At 48.0% G+C, this 22,063-nt stretch overlaps 1 protein-coding gene across 1 annotated transcript; it reads right to left on the bottom strand.

The window, feature by feature from the left end:
* Positions 1 to 16,016: 16,016 nt before the first annotated feature.
* Crx (cone-rod homeobox) lies at positions 16,017 to 21,446 on the bottom strand. Its single transcript, XM_051207245.1, has 3 exons — positions 21,320 to 21,446; positions 19,707 to 19,858; positions 16,017 to 16,737 (listed from the first exon to the last, which is right to left on the bottom strand). Exons 1-3 carry the CDS (start codon positions 21,417 to 21,419, stop codon positions 16,087 to 16,089), a joined length of 903 nt encoding a protein of 300 aa, XP_051063202.1. The 5' UTR covers positions 21,420 to 21,446; the 3' UTR covers positions 16,017 to 16,086.
* Between the last annotated feature and the right edge of the window lie 617 nt (positions 21,447 to 22,063).

Here is a 22,063-nt window from a genome sequence, read left to right as displayed (position 1 = left end):
TGCAGGTCAGAGAAGACACCCCAGAAGCCCCTGCCTGCAATCACACACTACGAGTCAGACGTTAGAGACGCTGGAGAGGCCCCACCCAATGCCCATAGCCAAGTGCCACCAGTATGATGAGCAAGTATTGTAAGGATGGAAAAATACAGCCTAACTCTCCAATGACCCCAGGAAGCTGGAAGTTTAAAAAGACTGAATACCTTAAATTCCAGACCCTGTACTCAGCCAGTAAACAGGTGAAAGGTCACACTCCTTGCGACTTACCTGACTTTGTAAAAGGCTTGTGAAACCCCTGCCCCAATGACCTAACCTAACTGCCATTTGTCACCCTGTAGAGAGCTGCAAAGTGCCACGCCTTAAAGATGGTGCTGGCTTCTGCCTTCCACCTTCCCGATGGCGAGTGCTCTCTGTATTAAACAATTCCATATTTGGCTAAGGCTGAGAATCTGGCTTGCTTCCATGTATGTGGACCTGTCTGTTTTTGTTTTTCACCGCATGGCATTCTGGGGTTGACTGCCCAAGGGCTTTTAAGCTGTGGGCTGGGCTACCCCAGGGTCAGAAAATTATACAAAGTTCCTGAATAAACTGCTTAAAGAAGAGTCTGGGCGTTGCGTTTTCTTAGCTGGTCAAAGTAGATGGGACATCACCCCACCTAGGAGCCCGCACAAATGCAGACCTCCAGGGCTATAGAAAACTGATTGGTGAACGACGCCCAAATTCCCAAATATTGTGTATAAATGTTTGTTTTCATTTAATTGGAATGTTATATAAAATTAAATAAAATTAAAAAAAGAAAAAAGAAAAAGAAAACTGGTCTATAAAGCGCGGTTTTGGATGGTTTAAATTGATTGGCACGCCACTAGACTGATAGCTGGGAAGCCAACAGGGGACTGACTCGGACGCCCCTGAATATGGGTCTCAGCCAGAAGGTCTGAGCAGTCTAAGAGACCTCAGACAGTGGAGCCAGGATGTATCCCTGGTGCACAAAAGGACTTTGCAAACATATCCCCCATGGAGGGATAACTGCCTTATTCTAGAGATAGGAGAGAAGCCCTAGTCCCTACTTCACAGGACCTGTCAGATCTACATGACCCCAACTGGATGGCATTCCCCTACACATGGTATTGTGGTGGGGGGTTGGGAGGGGAGGGTGTTTAGAGTGCATGTGAGAGGGCAGAGAGGGTAAAAGAGAGGGAAGGAGGGAGGGAGGGCTGGAGGGGAGGGAGGGAGGGAGAGGGAACTGTGATCGACATGTAAAATAATAAATTAAAAAAAAAAATGCTTTGACTCCAAAATTTAAGTTCAAGGACAAGTTACTGGGGAAAAGGATTTCTATTTTTGTTTCCACAGAAAATGAAAAGATGTGGATTCCTTCCAGACAAATGTGGTTTGATCACGCCAGACCACCTGAAACAGAGTACAAGCTGATCCTACATTCAAAACAGCTGGAGAAAACAGCCCTACAGACTACAGCCAGGATATATGAATCTTCTTCGAATCCCCCAAGACAGCCCCCCTTACCAGCAGGAAGTAGTTTGGAAAGAACGACGCCCAAATTCCCAAATATTGTGTATAAATGTTTGTTTTCATTTAATTGGACTTTGTTATATAAAATTAAATAAAAAAATTATATATAAAAAAATAATAATAAAAATAACTCTCCTCAGGAAAAAAAAAAATTGATTGGCACGCACCACAAGGGCTCTTGATGCTATGAGATGATTGGTTTACGATGCATGGGCTTTGTTGTAAACCCAATAAAAGCTGTCTCAATTCTGTACTCAGGGTCCTCAGCCCTCTACCCCCACATGCTGTATGACTGTGGACCCCAGTGCCCTTGGAATAAAAAAGACCTCATGCTGTTGCATCAAGAACGCTTCTCGTGAGTGATTTGGGGTGTCACCTTTCCTGAGTCTGAGCGTGAGGGTCCACGTTCTGCGGGTCTTTCATTTGGTGCATTGGCCAGGAATCCAAGACCACCCCTCACACCCAAGAACCAACTTGAAGGTAAGGGGATCACCCCTGGTGTGTGTGTGTGTGTGTGTGTGTGTGTGTGTGTGTGTGTGTGTGTGTGTGTGTGTGTGTGTTTACCAACATCTCTGTTCTGAGTATCTGTTTTCCGGACCAACTGTGCGCTTTCGGTTTCAGTTTGCAGCTGTCCTGACTTTTTGTGCCTGAGTGGTTGACATTTGGCGTGGATGGCCACCAGAGGGAACCCTTTTAATTCTGAGATTATCTGAGCTGTTAAGGCAACTGTTTTTCAGGCTGGAGATGGCTCTCATCCTGACCACGAACACTTAAGAACACTTGCGTGGGGACATCTTTGGGGCCAGGAGACTGAGTGAGACCAGGAGCGCGCACATCCCCTGCCTCCCCCCCCCCCAGGAGTGTACCGGGGGCCACCAGGGCCTAGCCGCAGCCAAGTGGCCGTGGGCAGGTTGGCAGGCAAACTCTAGGCTCCCTCCCTGTGAGGTGACCAGCCAGCGGCTACCGCTATCTTTCCTCAGTTTCTCTCAAAGTCATTCTTGATACAGTTCTGATCCTTCACTAGGATGGATGACGTAGAGACCAGGGTGCCACAGGGGAACCTTCCGCCTCTCCCCTCCTCCCCCAAGCTCAGGCTCCAGTGGCGGCAGGAGAGGAGCCACACCAGAGTGGCCCCCAAGTGTCGGGTGGCCAGATACCAGCCTCCAGTACTGGCCCTTCTCCTCAGATCTTTATAATTGGGGATCACCTTCGATCCCCAATGCCTTACGGGGTTGGTGGAGTCCCTCTTGTTCTCTCAGCAGCCTAATTGGGATGATTGTCAACAGCTGCTGCAGACGCTCTTCACAACCGAGGAGCGGGAGAGAATACTATTGACTTGGGATTCCCCTTGACTCTGCCCAGTTGGGATTTCAACACCACTAAACGTAGGGAGAGCTTGAAAATCTATCGCCAGTCTCTCGTGGAGGGTTTCCGAGATGCCGCAAGATGGCCCACCAATTTGGCTAAGGTAAAGAGAGGACTCCTTTTGACCCTACCTTGGAAGCCCAGAGAGCTTCGATGGTCTGACCTTCATAGGGCAATCGGCCCCTGTATATTAGAAAGAAACTCCAGAGACTGGAAGGGTTACAGGAAGCTGAGTGATTTAGTGAAAGAGGCAAAGAAAGTGTATTACAGAAGGAAGACCCAGAACGAGAGAGAGAAGAGAAAGAAACAGAAAAGAAAGAGACAGAGAAATGAAAAAGAGAAGCTCTATCACCAGGCCTTGGCTAGAGGTGAGTCCGAGACCAATTCGGGCGGCCTCTCCCCTACACACTCCCCCCCCCCCAGGGAACTCCCTGGGCGGGCCCCAGATCCCCTGCTCCTGTGTCCTGTCCCCATCAAGAACGCTGTTGGAGCTGTGATACACCCTCACCAACCCCCACCATGAGCCTGCCCTCCCCTACCCTGTGCCCTACCCTGCCCACTGTCCCACCGCTCTGGTTGAGCACTGGGACAGAGGGTGCAGCCAACAATCCAGACACCTTCGGGGAACTTCTGGGAGCGGCTCTGAACACAGGAGACCTGCCTATCCACGCAGGACCACCCATAATTTCCATCTGCCTGGTCTCCGACCCCCACTGCCAGTCCTCTACTGGAGCGCTGGGCCCCTCCCAGAGAGCTGCCTATCTCTGCGGGACCACTCTGAGTTCCAGCCCACAGGTTCCTTGACCCCCATAGCAGGGCCTCTGCTAAAGAGGCCTCAGCTGGAGACTGCCAGGCAGAGGCAAGATCTGCCTATAGGCACAAGGAACATCCTGAGTCCCAGCCTTCAGGATCTTTGACCCCTATCACCAGTCTTCTGCTGGAGCCTGATTGCTGACCCCCATCCTCGGGCCTCTGCCTGTGTAGAGACCTCCTAGAGAGTTTAGATCACCCAGAGCTACAGACCTCTGACCCACATAAGCCCACCGGGGAAGTACCTTAGAGAGAGGGAGAGACCCCACCAACACCCATTGGAAGAAGCTATGGGAAGACAGCAATGACACCACCAGAATCTAGGGAATCTACACCAACTAGACCTGAACACAACAGAGCAGATGAAACAGAAGGGAAAGACTTAAAAATTGTCATCATAAAAATGATAGAGGCACTCAAAGAATATATGAGAAAATCCCTTTAAAAATGGAAGAAAAAAAACAAAAAAAGTGGAAGAAATAAACAAATTTCTTAGGGAAAGTAAAGAAAGTACACAAAGCCAAGAAAAAACATTTCAAGACTTGAAAACTGAAAGAGAAAATGAAGGCAATACAAACCAAAGGAATGCTGGAAATAGAAAAACTGGGCAAAAGATCAGGAACTACAGACGCAAGCATAACCAACAGAATTCAAGAGATGGAAGAGAGAATCTCAGGTGCAAAAGATAAACTAGAGGAAATAGATTCATTGACCAAAGAAAATCTTAAATCCAACAAATCCTTAACACAAAACATCCAGGAAATGTGGGATACCATGAAAAGGCCAAACCTAAGAATAATAGACATAGAGGAAGGTGAGGAAGCCCAGCTCAAAGGTGCTGAAAACATATTCAACAAAATCATCGAGGAAAACTTTCCCAATCTGAAGAAGGACATGCCCATGAAAGTACAAGAAGCATTCCGAACACCAAATAGGCTGGACCAAAGAAAAAAGACCCCTCGACATATAATAACCAAAACATCTAGCATACAAATAAAGAAAGAATATCAAGAGCAGCGAAGGAAAAAGGACAGGTAACATATAAAGGCAGACCTATCAAAATTACACCTGACTTCTCCATGGAAACCCTCAAGGCCAGAAGGTCCTGGATAGATAGATGTTCGACTAGTACTAAGAGACCACGGATGCTAGCCCAGGCTACTATACCCAGCAAAACTCTCAATCACTATAGATGGAGAAAACAAGATATTTAATGACAAAACCAGATTTTTCCAATATGTATCTGCAAATCCAGCCCTACAGAAAGTATTGGAAGGAAAACTTCAACCCACAAAAATGTAGGTAACAGATAATCCCACTACACCAGAAGGGTAAAGCAGGACAAATATATTCACAATACCACTGCCAACAACAAATCTAAAACAAACAAGCATCAACAATCAATGGTCCTTACTCATCCTCAACATTAATGGTCTTAACTCACCTATAAAAACACAGGCTAACAGAATGGATATGAAGACAGAATCCATCCTTCTGCTGCATACAAGAAATGCATCTAAGATTCAAAGATAGACATTACCTCAGGGTAAAGGATTGGGAAAAGATGGCTGACAGAGGCTTGGAAGAGAACTGTAGTTCAGATACCGGCCCCAACCATGGCCAGGCAAGTAAGAGAATTTCTGGAGACAGCTGGGTTTTGCAAGCTATGGATCTTTAGCAGCTCCACTCTACCCGCTGACTAAAGAAAAAGAAATTTTCTCCTGGGCTCCAGAGCACAGGGGGCATTTGATGCCATTAAAAAGACCCTGTTGAGCGTACCTGTCTAGCCCTCCTTGATGTAACTAAACCTTTTACCCTTTATGTAGACGAGCATAAGGGAGTAACCTGGGGAGTTTTAACCCAATCCCTAGGGCCATGGAACAGACCCGTTGCTTATCTGTCAAAGAAGCTTGATCCTGTAGCCAGTGGATGGCCTGGCTGTCTAAAAGCTATCGCGGTCATGGCTGTACTGGCCAAAGATGCTGACAAGTTGACTTTGGGGCAGAAAGTAACTATAATAGCCCCCCATGCATTTGAGAGCATTGTCCGGCAGCCCCTGACTGATGATGACCTCACCGGCATGACTCACTACCAAAGCCTGCTTCTCACCGAGAGGATTGTGTTCACTCCACCAGCCAACCTCATCCCATCACTCTTCTGCCTGAGAAGACTGATGAACCAGTTCCTCATGACTGCCATCAACTCTTGGTTGAAGAGACTGGGGTTTGCAAAGATCTTATGGACATCCCGCTGGCCAAGGAGGCATTGACCTGGTTCACTGATGGGAGCAGTTACATGGTAGAAGGTAAAAGAATGGCTGGGGCAGCAGTGGTGGACAGAACCTGCATGGTCTGAGCCAGCAGCCTGCCGGAACCTCAGCACAAAAAGCTGAGCTCATGGCCCTTACGCAAGCCTTGCAGCTAGCCGAAGAAATGTCCATAAACATCTACACAGGCAGCAAGTATGCTTCTGCAACTGCACATGTGCACGGGGCTATCTCTAAACAAGGGGGCTGCCTAAACTGTGGTGGCTTAAAAAAAAATACTAAAGGAAATTTTCCAAAGATTTAAAATACCTAAGGTAGTAGGATCAGACAATGGTCCAGCTTTTGTTGCCAAGTCAGGGACTGGCCAAGACGTTAGGGATTGATTGGGAATTACATTGTGAATACAGACCCCAAAGCTCAGGTATAAAGGATATATAAAAAGAAACCCTCACTAAATTGATCATGGAGACTGGCATTAATGATTGGATAGCTCTTCTACCCTTTGTGCTTTTCAGGGTTACAAACACCCCTGGACCCTTTGAGCTGACCCCCTATGAATTGCTCTATGGGGCGGGGGGGGGGGGCCCCTCCACTGGTGGAAATTGCCTCTGTACATAGTGCTGATATACTGTTCTCACAGCCTCTGTTCGCTAGGCTCAAGGTGCTCGAGTGGGTGAGACAGCGAGCGTGGAAGCAGCTCCGGGAGATCTACTCGGCAGAAGGAGACTTGGAAGTTCCACATTGCTTCCCAGTTGGAGATTCCGTCTACGTTAGACGTCACCGCACAGGAAACTTTGAGACTCGGTGAAAAGGCCCACTTTGTGGCCAGTCCAAAATATGTCCTCCTCTTCCCCTGGACTCACCCCCACGCCACTCGGAGTTATAAGACTCGGAGACAGACTCTTACAACTGCTCCAGCAGTCATTTGTATTCCTCTCTGGTTGCTTACTGTTGGAAAATTGTTACTTTTGTTAGGAAACGAGTGAGTACAGTCCAGATTAGGGTACTTAGACAACAGTACAAGAGCCTTCCGAGTCAAGAGGAGGCTGCCCTTCAGTCCTCAGTTCTAAGATTAGAACTATTAACAAGAGAAGAAGTGGGGAATGAAAGGATGGAAAAATGCAGCCTAACTCTCCAATGACCCCAGGAAGCTAGAAGTTTAAAAAGACTAAATATCTTAAAGTCCAGACCCTGTCCTCAGCCAGTAAATAGAAAAAAGGTCACACTCCTTGCCGCTTATCTGACTTCATAAACTGCTTGTGAAACCCCGGCCCCAATGACCTAACCTAACTGCCATTTGTCACCCCACCTAGGAGCCCGTGCAAATCCAGGGCCATAGCAAACTGATTGGTCTATAAAGCACGGGCTTGGATGGTTTAAATTATTGGCCCACACCACGAGGGCTCTTGATGCTATGAGATGATTGGTTTACGATACACCAGCTTTGTTGTAAACCCAATAAAAGCTGTCTCAATTCTGTACTCAGGGTCCTCAGTCCTCTACTTCTGCGTGGCGCATGACTGTGGACCCCAGTGACTTGGAATATAAAAGACCTCATGCTGTTTGCATCAAGACCGTTTCTCATGAGTGATTTGGGATGTCGCCTTTCCTGAGTCGGAGCATGATGAGGGTCCATGCTCTGCAGGTCTTTCAGTGTGTGGTAGAGAATCAGAAGCGGAAAGACTTGTGTACTATGAAGAAACGCTCACTGGACATGCGAGGGTGGTGAGGAACAGCCTGATGTGTGTAGCCTGTGCTGCCCTCAGAGGCCATGGAGATGCCCAGGCCCCGCTGCCACCCAGGGCCACGTTCTGTGTCCATGCCCTGCAGCAGCAGCAGCAGTCTGGGTGGATGTCTCTTGCCCATGTACCAGCAAAGGCCAAGGGGATATCCCTGGTCTGGGATACCTCCTGAGACCATGTAGATGTCTGAGTGCTTGCTACCCAGAGCTGGCCCCACGCTTTACCTTCTGTGGCACTCAAGCGAGCAGGCCCTGTCCCTTGCTGGGCTTGCCAGATGCAGCACTTGGGAGAGCTCACCCCCGCACCTCTCCTGTGCTGCAAAGTAGAGCTGGCCCTACTGACAGGTGTCTGCATCACTCAGGAGAGCTGACCCACCCCAAACCGCCCATCTGGGCAGCACGTGAAACCTGGCTCTCCCCCTTGCCAGCAGCGCTCAGGACAGCTCTGCACCTCACCTGGGCAGCACAGTAGACCTGGCCCAGGTGATGAGGGCACCAGAGAGCCAACCCCAAGGGCAAGAGCAGGAGAGCTGGCCCTGCCCGTTATGATAAAGTGTGAGGGGAACCTTGGCAGGATCCAGGGCAGGTAAGGGTGACCGAGGCAGAGGGACAAACACGCCAGGCAGACAGAACTTAGTGAAAGGTTTTATTACAAATGGAAAAGAAGTGGAAGGAAAGAGACACAGAGAAAGAGGACAGAAGAGAGGAGGGAGGCGGGAAAAGTCCCGTCTGCCCCAGGGGAACAGCGGGAAGAGAGAGAAAATGTTACGTGTAGGGGTCTTTCTTTTAAAAGGGGACCCTTGAACCTGTGAGCAGACCAGCAGTCATGGAATCCTTGGCTGCCCAGGGTACTGCCTGAGTGCATTCTGTTAGGTGACAGGGGCAGGCCAGCATAATGCCTGAATACTTATACTGCCCCTTGCCGGCTTTGGTACTTGAGTGAAGCTGGTCCGGCCCATTGCCGGGACCGTGCTGGAGAACTGACACTCGTTATGTGTGTGCAGGAGAGGCGGCCCTGATATGAGCCCAAGAGAACCGGTTCTGACCCTTGCCGGATGCCATACACGGGAGAGCTGGTCCTGGCCCTGCCCTGCACTAAGCTGCAGAGCTGGCCCTAGTGGTGTAGTGATAGAAGAGAGGGTGGCCTGGGCGAGATCCGCATCTACTCCATCTAACAACCGCTGACGCGTGTGAGGAGGCCAGCCTGCATGACACAGGGCAGCGACAGGGTGTCTGAGAGGAGCCCCCCCCCCCCAAGGATCCAGTATTGATAGTTTAGCAGAAGCCGGAGGCCTCAAACCAGACCAATGACTCCTTGCAAAGGGTTGCAAGGGAAGCTGTCTGAGAGAAAGGGTAGACTGGGTGACACATCATGACACATCGCAGTTTCCACAGTAAGATGTTTTCATTTTTAATTTTTATTTTCTTTTGCAGGGGAGGTTGCAAGGGTTAGAGCATGGGTATGGAGGGACAGGGAGATGAGTAGAATTTGAGTTCGTGATATAAAATCTGCAAAGAACCAATACAAACTTTTTAAAGGAGAGTTTGGGTTTTTTAAGAGACTGAATATTTTAAAGGGACTGAAGTTTTTTTTTTTTCTTGGTTCGGTTTGCTTTTAGAGGGTTTTGTTGTTTTGTTTGTTTGTTTGTTTGTTTTCCCAAGATGTGGTTTCTCTGTGTAACAGCTCTGGCTATCCTAGAACTCTGTAGACCAGGCTGGCCTTGAATTCACAGAGATCTGCCTGCCTCTGCCTCCTGAGTGCTGGGATTGAAGACCTGTGCCACCATCTCCCAGCTAAAATAGTTCTCTCCACCAGCACCCAGACAGGGTTTCGCTGTGTAGCCCTGACTGTCTGGAACTCACTCTGTGGACCAGGCTGGCCACCCCTTTCCCACTCCCCAAGGATAGTGAGGCCTTCCATGGAGGAATCATCAAAGTCTGTCACATCATTTGGGGGAGGGCCCAGGCCCTCCTCCGTGTATCTGGGTTGAAATAGTATCCCTCCTACGGGAACTGAATTTGTAATGTCTCTGAATTTGTAAAGATTGAGACTTTTATTTTGTTGTTGTTGCTTTGTTTGTTTTTTGAGATAGGGTTTCTCTGTATTGTTTTGAGTCGGTCTTGGAACTAACTCTGTAGAACAGGCTGGCCTTGAACTCACAGAGATCCACCTGCCTCTGCCTCCCGAGTTCTGGGATTAAAGGCGTGCGCCACCAACACCCAGCAATTGTGAGACTTTTAAAGTACTTTATACTTTTAATGTGAGGTTTGGGGATGAACAAGAAAAGGAAAGGTTGTGGCTTCATGGTGATGTTTGTGTTAATTGTGCTGGATAGCTGTAGTTCATCTTATCACGGGCTACAGTCATCTGAGAGGATGACTGAATGATCTTATTTTTAGCCTATTTTACATCCCAGCCTCAGCCTCCCCCACCCGGTCCTCATCCTCTCCTCCCAGTCTCTCTCCCCCACTCTCGCCTCCTACCTTTTCAATCCCCTCCATCCAGGAAAGGGAGGTTCTCTTGTGAGTATCAATAAAGCATGGCACATCAAGTTACAGTAAGAATAAGCACCTCCCCATATTAAGGCTGGGCCAGGCAGCCCAGTATTCGGGAGTAGGGTCCCAGAAGGGAATAAAAGAGTCGTAAACAGCCCCTGTTCCCCCTGTCAGGAGTCCCATGCAGGCCCCCTGGTTGTCATTTCAGTTTCTGCAAGCCCCTATTGGCCCAGGTTCGTTGATTATTAGAGAATTGCCATGGTATTCTTGACCCCTCTGGCCCCACACTCCTTCCTCCTCCTCCTCCACAGGACTTCCCAACTCCACCTAAAGTTTGGCTGTGGGTCTCTGCATCTGCCTTCGTCAGTTGCTGGATGAAGAAGCCTCCCCGATGGCAACTGGGCCAGGCACCAATCTGGTCACAAGAGATGGCCAGTTCCAAGAATGGATAAAGAAAATGTGGTACATTTACACAATGGAGTACTACTGCTCAGGGGGTGAAAAATGGAATCTTGAAATCCGAAGGCTCCTGAGTGAGGTAACCCAGTCACAAAAAGAGGAACATGGTATGTACTCACTCATGCATGGATTTTAGACATAGAGCAAAGGATCACCAGCCTACAATTCACACCGCCAGAGAAACTAGGATACAAGGAGGACCCTAAGAGAGACATACATGGTCCCTCCCAGAAGGGGAGAGGGACAAGATCTCCTGAGCACATTAGCGGAGAAAGGGCAATGAGTGCAGAGGGAGTTAGGAGAAAGAGGAGGGGGGAGGAGAACATGAGGGACCAGGAAGATTGAGTTGGGGGATGAATACACAAGAGCAAAAAAGGAGCTACCATAATAGAGGGAGCCATTATAGGAAAATGTCCAGAGACCTACAAGGATGACCCCAACTAACAATCTGAGCAATAGTGGACAGGCTACCTTAAATACTTCTCCCTGATAATGAGATTGATGATTAACTTATATGCCATCCTAGAGCCCTCATCTAGTAGCTGATGGAAGCAGAAGCAGACACCCACAGCTAAACACTGAGCCAAACTCCTGGAATCCAGTTGCAGACAGGGAGGAGTGATGAGCGAAGGGGTCAAGACCAAGATTCAGAAACCCACAGAGACAGCTGACCTGAACAAGGGGGGTGGGGCTACTCAACCCCCAGACTGATACCTGGGAAACCAGCATTGGACCTACTCAGACCCTCTGAATGTGGGTCTCAGGAGACCTGGGCAGTCTAAGGGACCTCTGACAGTGCACAAAAGGACTTTGGGAGCACATTCCCCATGGAGAGATACTCCCTTAGCCTGTTGTCCATGATGGGGAAGTTTTTGTCATGCTGTCCAATAATAAAATCTTGCTTTCCATGACCTCTTACATCTGCTTGAGTTATATTGGAGCCTCAGACCCACAACACTTAGCTTCCAAAAAATCAGACAAGATAGAGTGCATTCAGGGTAGAATGGCCTCAATTATGACCTGTGAGTTCTGTAAAGTTATTTCCAGGCACATTGTCCAGGTCACTCGTGGCTCCTCTGGTCTAGACCATCTTGGGACTTTTGAGACATGTATCTCTGCAGGCTGACGAGATGGGTAAAGATGCTTGCCAGGGGCCAGGCCTTTAATCCCAGCACTAGGGAGGCAGTGGCAGGCAGATCTCTCTGTGAGTTCAAGGCCAGTCTGGTCTACAGAGCTAGTTCCGGGACAGGCTCTAAAGCAATACAGAGAAACCCTGTCTCAGGAAAAAAAAAAAAAAAAAAAAAAAAGATGCTTGCCAGGCCACCCCTAGTGTTGGAGGAAAGAACCAATTCTCTAACCTCAAGCTGTGTTCTGACTCACTGTGTGCACAGCCACATGTACCCGCACACAAAAAAATAAATAAACAAACAAACAAAATGTGATTTACATTTTTTCTGGGGATGGTGTAGATTCTGAAGGCATTAGGCATGCATGGTGCACATACTTACATGTAGGCAAGACACTCAAACACACTAAATAAATAAATACATCTAAAGAATTAAGGGGAAAAAAGCAGAATGAAAGAGGAAGATGCCCCATGTCTTCCCCTGACCTCTGTATGTGCAAGCTCAGGGACATGCACGCATGAGCAAATATATACATACAAATAGAGAGATGGACAGATGATAGATAGATAGGTAGGTAGATAGATAGATAGATAATAGACAGATAGATGGATGGATGTAGATAGATGGATGGATGAATGTAGAGAGATAGATGGATGGATGTAGAGAGATAGATGGATGGATATAGAGAGATAGATGGATGAATGTAGAGAGATAGATGGATGGATGGATGTAGAGAGATAGATGGATGAATGTAGAGAGATGGATGGATGGATGAATGTAGAGAGATGGATGGATGGATGGATGTAGAGAGATAGATGGATGGATGTAGAGAGATAGATGGATGGATGTAGAGAGATAGATGGATGGATGTAGAGAGATAGATGGATGGATGTAGATGGATGGATGTAGAGAGATAGATGGATGGATGAATGTAGAGAGATAGATGGATGGATGGATGTAGAGAGATAGATGTATGAATGTAGAGAGATGGATGGATGTATGAATGTAGAGAGATAGATGGATGGATGAATGTAGAGAGATAGATGGATGGATGAATGTAGAGAGATAGATGGATGGATGAATGTAGAGAGATAGATGGATGGATGTAGAGAGATAGATGGATGGATGTAGAGAGATAGATGGATGAATGTAGAGAGATGGATGGATGGATGAATGTAGAGAGATAGATGGATGGATGGATGTAGAGAGATAGATGGATGGATGAATGTAGAGAGATAGATGGATGGATGTAGAGAGATAGATGGATGGATGTAGAGAGATAGATGGATGAATGTAGAGAGATAGATGGATGGATGAATGTAGAGAGATAGATGGATGGATGGATGTAGATAGATAGATGGATGGATGAATGTAGAGAGATAGATGGATGGATGTAGATAGATGGATGGATGTAGAGAGATAGATGGATGGATGAATGTAGAGAGATAGATGGATGGATGTAGAGAGATAGATGGATGGATGGATGTAGATAGATGGATGGATGGATGAATGTAGAGAGATAGATGGATGGATGAATGTAGAGAGATAGATGGATGGATGTAGAGAGATAGATGGATGAATGTAGAGAGATGGATGGATGGATGGATGTAGAGAGATGGATGGATGAATGTAGAGAGATGGATGGATGGATGTAGAGAGATAGATGGATGGATGTAGAGAGATAGATGGATGGATGTAGAGAGATGGATGGATGAATGTAGAGAGATAGATGGATGGATGAATGTAGAGAGATAGATGGATGGATGAATGTAGAGAGATAGATGGATGGATGTAGAGAGATGGATGGATGAATGTAGAGAGATAGATGGATGAATGTAGAGAGATAGATGGATGGATGTAGAGAGATGGATGGATGGATGTAGAGAGATAGATGTATCATTATGGTGCACACAAGTACATCATATGGGGCTAATGCAAGGAACAGATGTCATAGTTTAAAAAAAAAATAGTTGTCCCCAGAGAGTCCCCTCCCACACATGTCCTGAAGCCTAATCCTCCATAAGTCCCCTGTCTTTCTGCTGAGGCTGGGCTGTTGTCCTAAGAGGATTGGAGCATTTACTAAATTAGTCCTGACCGGGAACACAGGAAACAGAGTGCATGAGGTGGAGTGGGGAAAGCAATAAGGAAAACAGACAGCTATGGAGGCAAGGGCAGAAATGGAAACAAGAAAGCGGATACAGCCAAAAAAAAAAAAAAAAAAAAATGCAGGAGACCAAGCACATAGTTGCAGTCCCAATGGGTGGCAGGTTTCTGAGTCTGAGGCCAGCCAGGCCTACGTAGCAAGACCCTCCCTTTAAAAAACACGGATAGATGGAGAGATGGCTCAGTGATTAAGAGAACTGGCTGCTCTTCCAGTAGACAAGGGGTTTGATTCCACATGGTTGCTTAGAATGCTCTGTAACTCCAGTTCCAGGGGGTTGGATATGTTCTTTCTGGTCTCCAAGAGCTCAGCCTGCACAGATATGCATGCAAGCAAAATACCCATACACATCAGTAGTTTCTTTAAACAAGGGTTGCCATATCCCAAGAAGAGACCAACAAAGCCTGGTTTTTCCCTCTCCCAGATGTGGGAGTTTCTTCACCTACTATAATAATAGTGTCTATCTGATGTGTTGCTGTGATGATCTCAACACTTAGGACTGGCTTGTTTTGTTTTTGCTGTACTAGGAATTGAACCTAGTACCACCTAGAACCATGTATCACTAAGCCATGTCTTCAACCCCTCACTGGGGGATCATAGGCAGGAGCTCTACCACTGAGCCACACCCCAGCCCCTCACTGGGGGATTCTAGGCAAGGGCTCTACCACTGAACCACACCCCCAGCCCCTCACTGGGGGATTCTAGGCAAGGGCTCTACCACTCAGCCACACCCCCACCCTCTTTTAAAACTTATCTGTAATGAGGTCTCATTAAGTTACCTAGGCAGGTCTTAAACGTGAGATCCTCCTCCTCCTCAGCTCCCAAGTGCCAGGATCACTAGCCTGGTCTACCCAGGCCTTACTGTGGTGTAACAGTAAATATGCAGGAACACACTCTGGACAGAAAAAAATCTTAATTTCTTCCCACCTAAACAAGTTTCCCACTTCAAAAAAAAAAATCACACAGGAACAAAAAGAAAAAAATCACCCAGATCTGAGTGGAATCCAACATTTTTAATCAGTTTCACTCCGGGTAGCCTGGGAAGCCAGAATGTGGGGAAGAGAACAGAGAGGCTAACATCAAATAAGGGGGCCCCTGGCCTCACTCATTGTCCTATGGCCGTTGCCTTGTGGCTTGTAAAGTAGGGTTTGCAGGGGGAAAGGAGGGTATTATGTAGCCCGGGCTGGCCTCAAACTTGTAACCTAGGATGACCATAAACTCGTAATCCCCCTGCCTCTACATGTCTGTGTTGAGAACACGAGCGTGTGACACCACTCCTGGCTTATGAAATAGGACATTGGACATACTCTGTGGATGTCTAAAAGACCTCTACCCAGGTAGGTCCATGAATCGGACTTCCAGCCTCTTGATAAGGTTCAACTTCTACAGACATCTGGAAGACCCCAACACTGGTGCCTCCTCAATATGACCCTGGATTCTAGAACATTCTCTTCATCTTTCAAGTCATCCCCAACATTTGCATCAAGCTTCTTTTCCATTTTGTTTTTGTACAAGACACAACCTCATAGCTCCAGTCGGTGGCACATGCCTGTAATATGCATGGATACTGATAAGTCATATATATACATAAGTCAAGTGGACAGTCAGTTTCTTAAATCTACCATGTAAACCAGACATGTGTTAACTTCAACTGTATAAAATATCCAAGTGAATTTAGAGGTTTCACTCTGTAGCCCAGGCTGTCCTCAAATTCCCAGGAATCCCCCTACCTCGGTTTCTTCCATTCTAGCACTAAAAACATTGAGTGAGTTCTGACTCACATTCTCCAGATAAACTTCAACAGATTTCCTTCCTCTCTGGAGCACATTCTCAGCACCTTCACTGAAGTCTGGGGGGAAAGCAGCAGATACAGGCATCACAAACATAATAGCTACTGACTGCTTGCTGCTGGGCTATCTCAGGAGAAGAAGGCGCCTCTCTCACTGATTGGGGTAGGGCTGAATGGGAGCTAGGCTCTCTGATGGAGCTGAGGGTGAATTGTCCACAGCCTTTGGCAGGATTGCTACCTCCTGTCCCTTACTGGGAGATGCCTTACTGGGAGATGCTCTCTGGAATCTAAGCTGGAGGAGGCAGAGAGGGTGCTTTAGCTGGAAGGGGGAATGGGTAGCCTCTTCTACAAGATCTGAAACTTCCAGGCACTCTGATCTTTGTAGTCCAGAGGGTCCATGGGGTTATAGGTGAATTTCCAGGTGCCTGTGGGGTCCTTGAATTCCAGGCTGTCCACAGGGCTGTAGGCGCTGTAGCTCTGGCCTGACAAGGAGGTGGGTGATTGGGCCAGGGATGGCCCCACAGAGGGGCCTGAAAGGGGGCTGAGAGCTGGACCTCCCAGCTGGGGCACCATGGGAGAAAGGTAAGGATCCAGCCCACTGAAATAGGAACTTGGAGATGCATAGGCTGAGGGGGAAGAACAAAAAGCAGAGGCAGGAGCATAGGTCATGGCATAGGGGGCTGAGGTGAGAGAGGGTGCTGAGGCCACTAGCCCAGCTCGCTGGGCCTCAGACAAAGGAGACTCTGAAGCTGGACTCCAAATGGACACAGTGGCCACTGCCGCGGTAGGTGAGCCTGAGGGGCCAGGCAGTGATGGGCTGTAGGAATCTGAGATGCCCAAAGGGTCTGTACAAACATCTGTGGAGGGCCTTGGGGATGTGCCTGCCTTCCTCTTCGCAGGACGAGCCTTGGCCTGCCCCCCTGGGGGCTGCTGCTGCTGCTGTTTCTGCTGCTGTCGCTGCTGTCTGCATTTTGCCCTGCGATTCTTGAACCAGACCTGGAGGGAGAGAGAGGGGGGAGACGGGATGAATAAAGCATGAAAAGACCTCAGAGTCCTCAGGTGCCAAGGGAAGACAAGGCTGATGGAAACACCATACTTTGCCACTCTGCATCCGACATCTGCCCATCTGCACTGGGTGGTTTTGTGTGTCAACTCTACACAAGCTAGAGTCAGAGAAAGAGCCTGGTTGAGGAAATGACTCCATGAGATGCAGCTGTAAGGCATTTTCTCATTTAGTGATCAATGCGGGAGGGCCCAGCCCATGGTGGGTGGTGCCATACCTAGAATGCTGGTCCTGGGTTCTATAAGAAAGCAGGTTGAGCAAGCCAGTAAGCATCTCCCTTCCATGGCCTCTGCATCAGCTCCTGCTCCCAGGATCCTGTCCTGTTTTAGTTCCTGTCCCGACTTTCTCCAGCAATTGACAGCAATGCTGAAGTGTAAGCCAATTAAACCCTTTCCTTCCCCAACTTGCATTTTATCCATGGGGCTTTGTCACAGCAATAGGAACTGTAACTAAGACACCATCCAATTATGCATGCACATGCACACAGCAACCTACATGCATTGATCATACACATTTCATACACACAGGCAATCATACATACACGCATATTATCAGTCTACATGCATCATCTACCAGCCTGATTGATCACACATCTTTGCATACAACCATGCATTATCCTCACATATATGGGTGCAGTCATACACATATACACATACATACCTACACACACTCAGCCACCTACCCCATCACATGACCATCTATGCAGTCATGTGTTATCCTCACCTATATATATACTCAAGCACACGTACACAATATATTAACATGCTCCTGCTCATGAATATGTACATGCAATCATACATGCATTATACTCACATACCATACATGTAATATGTCATACTTGCATACACTCATTAGCCCATCCCATACATATCTATTTTATAGATAGACACAATAATACCAGGGCTAGGGATGTAGCTCAACGGTAGAGCATTTGCCTGGCATACATACACAAAGCTCTGGATCCAATCTCCCACACTACATAACACACACACACACACACACACACACACACTTCTCTCACCCACCTACTCAGTCATCTACCCTACTCCTTAAAGGAGAAATCAGAGGGGTTAATATTCTACTGTAAGGAATATTAGTGTCACAGTAAATTGATGGGAGATGTCATTCTGTCAATATGTTTCTTTCATTGGTTAATGAATAAAGCACTGTTGGCCAATAGGAAAGCAAGATAGGTGGGACTAGGAGACATGGAGAATTCAGGGGGAGGTAGAAAAAGAGTTTCAACATATAGGACCAACAGGGTAGAACTCCTGATCCTCTCTCCGGTAAGATAAGACCACGTGGAGACACTTAGATTGATAGAAATGGGTTAATATTTAAGACAGAGCTAGCCAATAAGTAATGCTAACAGCTTTATATCTAACACAGTGTCTCAGTGTGTTATTTGGGGCTGGCGCGGCTTGGGACAAGGCGGGTCGGAAACTGCTCGTAACAGTAAATGGGTAAGCCATACAGTGGCATTGGAGACTCACTATGTAGCCCACCCAGACCAGCCTCAAATCCAAGGCAGTCCTCCTGCCTCTGCCTCCTACATGCTGAGATTACATGAGTGAGCCACCACACTTTGTGTAGTATTCTAGAACTGTACGTCAAAGATGCTGTTCAGTAGCATCTGGAGCCTTGGGTTGGAATTTAAAGCACTACAATCCCTGCAGGTCTCCTTGGCTTACAAGGTGACCTGGTTGATCAACTGATTGATGAATAAACATGATGAAGGGACAAGATTGGTGAAGATAGGCTTAATGTGACAGGACTGTTGCAATCCTGCTCTTCAGGATGCTGACACACAAGAAAACCCAAAGCTAAAGGTCTTGGGGGGGGGGGGCTGTAGAGTGAGTTCAAGGTCAGCCTTGGTAACTTAGTGAGACTGTCTCACAAGACATTGCTGCAATGGATGGCCCCACACCCATGTGCATGTGGGCAGCACAAAGCTATCCAGTGGGTTCTAAAAAGATGAAGAGGAGGAGGAGGAAAATAAGACATGAATGAAGTTGAGCAGGAAATGGAGGTGGGGATCCTGAAGAAGTTGGAGGGGGAGGGAGGGGTGGATATGGTCAATATATTGTGCCCATGTATGAAATAATGCCTGGCGGTGGTGGCACACACCTTTGATCCCAGCACTTGGGGAACAGAGGCAGGCGGATCTCTGTGAGTTCGAGGCCAGCCTGGTGTACAGAATGAGTTCCAGGACAGCAAGGCTACACTGAGAAATACTGTCTTGAAAAACAAATTAACAATAATAATAACAATAATAATAATAATAATAATAATGGCTGGTGATGTATTTCAATGGCACAATGTGACACCCTAAAATTGAATCCTCATTTCTGAGAATAAAGGAAACAGAGTGAAGGGAAGAATATCACTTGGAGGACAGTGTGGTAAAAATGCAAACAATAGGGGGGGTTGGCTGGGCACTGGCGGTGTGTGCCTTTAATCCCAGCACTGGGGATGGGGGGGGGGGAGATAGGAGGATCACTGAGGCCAGCCTGGTCTACAGAGGGACTTAGTTCCAGGATGGCCATGGCTACACACAGAGGCCCTGCCTTGAAAAAAGAAGAGGGGTTGGGGAGGAGAAAGAAGGAAAGGAGAAGAGAGTCAGCGACATAAGAGTAAGAGTTTAGGCTACTTCATAATTGTGACTGTTACTCTGTGGCCTTACTCTGGATCTGATAATGACCCACAGAAGATCACAGTAAGGGACCGGGCAGTGGTGATGCACGCCTTTAACCCCAGCACTCGGGAGGCAGAGGCAGGCGGATCTCTGTGAGGACCTACAACAGAGTGAGGTCCAGGACAGGCTCCAAAGCTAGGGAAACCCTGTCTCGAAAATCTTTAAAAAAAAAAAAAATCATAGTAAGGAGGGTCCAGAACATCCTACCTGGACCCTGGACTCAGGCAGGTTGATCTTGAGAGCCACCTCCTCGCGTGCATACACATCCGGATACTGGGTCTTGGAGAACAGGGCCTCCAGCTCCTCCAGCTGGCTTCTGGTGAACGTGGTTCGCTCCCTCCGCTGCTTCCTAGGAGCGCCTGCATGTGGGCGAATGAAAGAACCCCCAGGTTGGCTAGGTCTGCTGGCTGGTCCAGTGGGACGCCTGCCCAGAAGTTCTTTCTGTACACCCATCTGCCCATCGGTGTTTATTCCCTGGCCTTCTCCTGCCGGCTCAGTACCCAGAGGACCTGGAGATGCATTCCAGTTACATGTCCACAGGAGGGAACTACTTTGAGCCCTGCAAAGATTTTTTTTTTTTTTCCCGACAGAGGGTTTGGGTTCTCTTTTCTCTCCTACCTCCTTCTCCCTCTTCCTCCCCCTCTCTTCCCTTTCCGTTAATTCATTACAGCAGGATTTCACTATGCAGCCCGGACTGACTCTAATATCCTGGGATTTAGTGATCCTCCTAACGTAGCCTCCCAAATAGCTGGGACAACAGGCAGGGGCCACTGCACCAGACTCCCCTACTGAGCCTCATCATGCGTAAAGATATATTCTTGGCCAGGCAGTGGTGACACTCGGGAGACCAGCCATGTACCCAAACTACATGTCTCAAAACGGAGGGAAGAAGGGAGGAAGGGAGGGAGGGAGGAAGAGAGAAAGAGAAAAAACTGTTAAATAATAGTAAGTACCATAGTAGAGCATGATGGTACAGGACTATAATCCCAGGCCTATAGAGACTGAACCAGGAGGCTAGGAGCATGGCTGGGTGGTAGAGCCCCTGCCTAGAATCCCCCAGTGAGGGGCTGGGGGCATGGCTCAGTGGTAGAGCCCCTGCCTAGGATCCCCCAGTGAGGGGCTAGGGGCGTGGTTCAGTGATAGAGCTCCTGCCTAGAATCCCCCAGTGAGGGGCTGGGGGTGTGGCTCAGTGGTAGAGCCCCTGCCTAGAATCCCCCAGTGAGGGGCTGGGGGTGTGGCTCAGTGGTAGAGCCCCTGCCTAGGATCCCCCAGTGAGGGGCTGGGGGCGTGGCTCAGTGGTATAGCCCCTGCCTAGAATCCCCCAGTGAGGGGCTGGGGCGTGGCTCAGTGGTAGAGCCCCTGCCTAGAATCCCCCAGTGAGGGGCTGGGGGTGTGGCTCAGTGGTAGAGCCCCTGCCTATGATCCCGCAGTGAGGGTGGCTCATGGCTCCATGGTAAAATACCTCTGCCTAGAATCCACAAGTCCGTGGATTCCAGCCCAACAACCTCTACTCCAAAAAGAGAAAAAAATTTAAAAGGGAAAAGAAAAAGAAAATTGTCATTACAATGCTCACTTCTTTCAGAAATAAAGGGTTATAGAATCATATTGATTCTGTTTCTAGACCACTGCCCTTCCAATGTCATGACTAAATGCGCTCCTGACTCCCTGGGAAACACATTAACGTCCCTCGGATGCCATACGCCTTTGCAGATGAACATAAAGACGGTGCATGGCCCTACTTCCACCCCACTAAGGGAACCTCAGATGTTCCTTAAAAAAAAAAAAAACAAGATGGGGATGGGAAGGAGGAACATACTTACTTGAGTATGGGACAGCCTGGTGCATCAGGTCCACAGCAGGGCCATTCAGAGCCAAGGCATTAACCGAATAGTGAGGCCCCGGGTTCATATACGCCATCATGATCTTCAGTGACTGGGTCCCGGATGAGGGCACCTACAAAAGAAAGGGCGTGTCCACTCTTCCCACTGCCTGGGCACTGACAAGTTAATATTTATATCCTGTTTTGGGGGCTCTTCTCAGGAACCAACCTCACCCATTAGCCAGTCTCTTCTCTCTCTGTCTCTCTCTGTCTTTAGAATCCAAGTGTTGGTTGTGGTACATTCATTTCATTCATCAAACTCTCACACTGGAGACAGAGGCAGAGACTTCTTTGAGTTCAACACCAGCTTGGTAAATTTCAGGGCCTTAGATTATAGCTTTAGCTGGCCGAGAACTCTGTTTGGCTTGGTTTGTTTTTTTCAGAGACAGGGCTTCTCTGTTGTCTTGGCTGTCGTGGAACTCACCTTGTGGTCAAGGCTGGCCTCAGATTCAGAGATCCACCTACCTCTGCCTCCTGAGTGCTGGGATTTAATATACACCCTGGATCTGGAATTCGATTTGTAAACAAGGCCACAATACCCAACTCAAAACAAAACAAAACAAAAATGTTTTGCCAGGCAGTGGTGGTGCACGCCTTTAATCCCAGCACTCGGGAGGCGGAGGCAGATGGATCTCTGTGAGTTCAAGGCCAGCCTGATCCACAGAGCTAGTTCCAGAATAACCAG

The sequence above is a fragment of the Phodopus roborovskii genome, unplaced genomic scaffold (assembly GCF_943737965.1).
Source record: "Phodopus roborovskii unplaced genomic scaffold, PHOROB, whole genome shotgun sequence".
NCBI lineage: Eukaryota > Metazoa > Chordata > Mammalia > Rodentia > Cricetidae > Phodopus > Phodopus roborovskii.
This window is presented reverse-complemented; position numbering and strand designations above follow the sequence as displayed.